Source organism: Saimiri boliviensis, chromosome X (genome assembly GCF_048565385.1).
Source record: "Saimiri boliviensis isolate mSaiBol1 chromosome X, mSaiBol1.pri, whole genome shotgun sequence".
Taxonomy (NCBI): Eukaryota; Metazoa; Chordata; class Mammalia; order Primates; family Cebidae; genus Saimiri; species Saimiri boliviensis.
The window spans coordinates 79,008,802-79,012,460 of NC_133470.1; the positions used below are offsets into that span (position 1 = coordinate 79,008,802).

The 3,659-nt window shown below is 41.0% G+C and overlaps 1 protein-coding gene across 1 annotated transcript; it reads right to left on the bottom strand.

Moving 5' to 3' along the window:
- Positions 1 to 210: 210 nt before the first annotated feature.
- LOC120366575 (52 kDa repressor of the inhibitor of the protein kinase-like) lies at positions 211 to 3,237 on the bottom strand. Its single transcript, XM_074391676.1, has 2 exons — positions 2,873 to 3,237; positions 211 to 2,786 (listed from the first exon to the last, which is right to left on the bottom strand). Exons 1-2 carry the CDS (start codon positions 3,089 to 3,091, stop codon positions 711 to 713), a joined length of 2,295 nt encoding a protein of 764 aa, XP_074247777.1. The 5' UTR covers positions 3,092 to 3,237; the 3' UTR covers positions 211 to 710.
- Positions 3,238 to 3,659: the final 422 nt, after the last annotated feature.

The following is a 3,659-nucleotide window of genomic DNA, read 5'->3' on the forward strand; positions in this document are numbered from 1 at the left end:
ACAGACAAATCATGGCCTTTGATTCTTTTTTAACCATGAAACAGAAGTGTTCAACATATACCTGCTAAAAAGCGTAGGAAGATGTAGGCTCCACAAAGGAATGTAAACAGCCAACAATGAGATGTGGAACAATGGCAGCCTCCTCCATTCAAACTTTTACTGTCATTTGTTCCTTAAGTTCACTTCAGAAAGACAGAATCTGCACTGAAATCCTTTTTTGGCGAGCTCACAAGCTTTTCTCGGGTAATTTCTTATAACTGTCCAGTACAGATTTTTAACATACTTAAAACTCCTATTAGTCAAAGGTCAACTGTGGGCTTCACTATAACATTTTATAAAATGTATTTCTTCCTCCCACACCTCTTCAAAATATATTTCTTCAAAGAATTCATAACACCCAACAAGTAGAGATCCACAGTGATAATAAATGCTATGTCAAAAATGACTTAACTAAAAGAATTCCAGAGTGCCACCAGCAGAGATCACACAGAAGGAAACATAGCACTTTCAGTGTTCTCTTCTGGAAGAACAGATAGGCCTTCAAAGCAGGAGAGTTCAAATAGGGGCCATTTAAACAGGTAGATTATCAATGGCTAATGTATTCAATGAAGTCCTATAGGCAAAGATATTTAGTGATTAAGTGGCCTACATACACCTTACAACTTTTCTTCCAAATATAAAATATAAGAAAATCTATTTTTAAAAGTCTCTTAGGTATTTTCCATGGTTTCTGAATTCTCTGTGGGAAGCTCTGACTTATTTGTATAAAGTTTAATATATGTGTCCACCATTAAATCCAGGTCGTGTTTTATATCAAAATTTATATTAAGCAAAGCCAAGTTACTCGACCTTTGGTCTGTCAAAGTGTTCCTCAAATATGCTTTAAGACGTTTTTGTCCATTTTCATACTGCTCATTTTCTACCTTCATCACAGGAAGAATACACAGGACCTTTAGCAATGCATACACATTAGGAAAAAACTTGATGTCAGGCAGGTGGAGGGCTTCATAGATAGTGGATGGAAGCTCTATATCTTTCCCCCTGTGTTTCCATTTGATTCTCCAACAGTGAAGCTCGGCTGAGAGCGTGTCAGGATTGGGTAAGTCACTTCTATACATATCAGCATGGTGTTCCTCTGATGTATTGAATTTGAGTTGTCCCATGACTGAGGGTACCAGAGATAAGCATTTAAGAGCTTTCAGGTGCTGTTCTGAGAATATATCTTTAAGTTCCTGAATAATGTGCTCCACTGTTGGGACACTTAGGGTTTCCTTATAGTAACTCTCAGAAGTTAGCTGAGATTCCAAGTTACCCTGGTGAGCTCTGAGGAATTTCCCAGGGAGTTTCATTTGAATATCAAGCTTGGTTGCCAAATTTGTGGCTTTCTCAAACCAAAATTCATGATAAACTTCAATATTTTCCATCACTTCATTAAGTGAATGCAGTACTGCAGTCAAGCTACCGGTTGCAAAGAAGTCATCTGAGGTTTGCCCCTGGAGATTTTTCCCAAAGGCTCTTGTAAAAGATAGCACATTTTTAAGAACAACAATAGTAACAATGAAATCAAAATCTGTTACTGCACTGCAGAGTACAAATGCTCGGCCAGCTATACAGTTATTCCATCTAATATTTGTGTCACTATTTATACCATCTAAACATAAAACAAGTGCTTGCAGGAGTTCTACCAAAATTTCAAAAGCATCATGCCTGCCTGTCCACTGAGAATGGCAGATTTCCTTCAGTTCTTTACCCCTTTCTTTACTGTTCTGAAAAAGAACAGAAATTACATTGTCAAGTTCTAAAAGCAGTTGTGGTGGTTGATGGAAAAAAGAACAAACTTCCTCAATTGTTCCTAATGCAACAGATACTCCCATAACAGGTACTGATTTTGCCAACCACATATTTAAGGCACAGGAAGAGCAAAGTGTGTAGATAGCCTGGGGATATTTTTCTAAAAGTCTAGAAGCAACAACTTTCATTTTGGAAGAAAATCCACTAGACACAATGTAAGCCTGGCCACGACAATACTCCATATTTAATCCCCATTTCTCAGTTATCATAGTGTGAAATTTCACAGCCAAAATTTCTGCATCAGCTTGGTAAGGCAGGAAGCCTACAAATTCCTCTCTTAGGTTATGAGATTCATCAACAAACCTCACCAACACAGGTAGGTGCTCTTCCCCTGCTATGTCCACTACATCATCAGTGATAATGGAAAAGAAGTGTGAGTCTCTCACTTCCCTGAGAGTTTCTTCTCGAATACAGCTCTCACAGATCTCTAGCATCTGCCTCTGCTGTGTTTTTGAACAAAACAATGTGTTAACTGCTGTTGTTTCAAAGCGTTTTCTCAGGACCTCTTCACCAGAATTTATCCGGCACTCCAGCAGTGCTTGAAAGTTATCTGGAGTAAAGAGACCTTCTGGGATTTCATCAGCTTCATGTCCATCCAGAGGTATATTTTGCTTTCCCATAAGAATCAAGATTTCAAATAGAGATTTTAGGTATTCTTTGTTTTCCTTCTCTTCAAAGGTTAGAGGTAAAATGTCCTCATCTTGCCCTTCACCCCCTTCTTCACTGGGATTCTGAGCACTGCTATTGTTGGTTTCTTTATGTTTTTGTTCCTGTTCAGAAATTTCATCAATTTTTTTCTGTTTCAGTGTCCTGATTTCGTCTTCACTCAGTTCTTTTATTCGTTTTCTGTGTCTACTATGTGGGTTGTTCAAATGACTGGTAAGATCAAATATTGTTGGTATTGCATTATCTCGAAGAACTGTCCTATAAGGACTCTCCCAATGACTTCACAATTATCTGCTTCAATTAATTTTGAGAAATAAAATAACCCAATCATTCTTTAGTTTTCTGATGCCTCTGCAAAATGTATAGTTCTACAGATCATAGAAGTCTCAAAATGTTTGGCACATAATCGATAATGTTTATTTAGCTGATCAGGTGTTTTATCTTCTAAGTCTGCTCTCCTGCAATTCTCCACCCACTTCTGGCATCTAGCCGGGTCCCGCGGGAACCTGAAGAAGGCCAGGTCGGACTGCGTGCTCTTCCGCGTGCAGTTGGGGGCAGCGCAGAAGTTCGGCATCGTCGCCTGCCTGCCGGCCGGCCCAACCCTCCCCTCCCGGCCTCCTCAGGGCGGTCCGCCCGCCCGTCGGGGCCGGGGAGGGGAGCCAGGCCGGCCGGCCGGCTCCGTAGGGCCGGCGCGTGGGGGAGGGGCTGGCGGGCGGAAAGCCGCGAGGGCCAAGATGGGTGCCGCGGTCCGAGGCCGGGCTGGGGACGCGGCTCCACAGTACTGTGAGCGGCCGGGAGGATTTACCGCCGCCGCCGCCGCTGGTGCACCTCCCGCCAGCCCGAGACGCTGCCGCCTCCTTCCCACCTGTCTTTATTTTTTCAAACACTCAGGATACTAAATCAATGGCATTCAAATAAAATTATGAAAGTAAGTACAAAATGTATATTATCAGTGTTGAATATTCTTCAATGAAAAAGCATCATCCTTAGTAATTTCATCACCCTAATGAAAAAATTGCAGGTAAATTTATAGCTAAATAAAATGGGATAGTTTATTAGTATTCTTTAGAATTCATATATTATTTTCCAGAAGTTAGTGTTACTTCTGAAAGCCACATTTTACAAATGGGAGGACAGATGCT

Excerpts from the sequence above, each read along its gene's own strand:
- LOC120366575 (XM_074391676.1), bottom strand. The coding sequence starts at position 3,091 with ATGCCGAACTTCTGCGCTGCCCCCAACTGCACGCGGAAGAGCACGCAG. Across the intron at positions 2,787-2,872 it reads TCTGTAGAACTATACATTTT|AGTCCTTATAGGACAGTTCT; the intron begins GCAGAGGCATCA and ends AGTCATTGGGAG.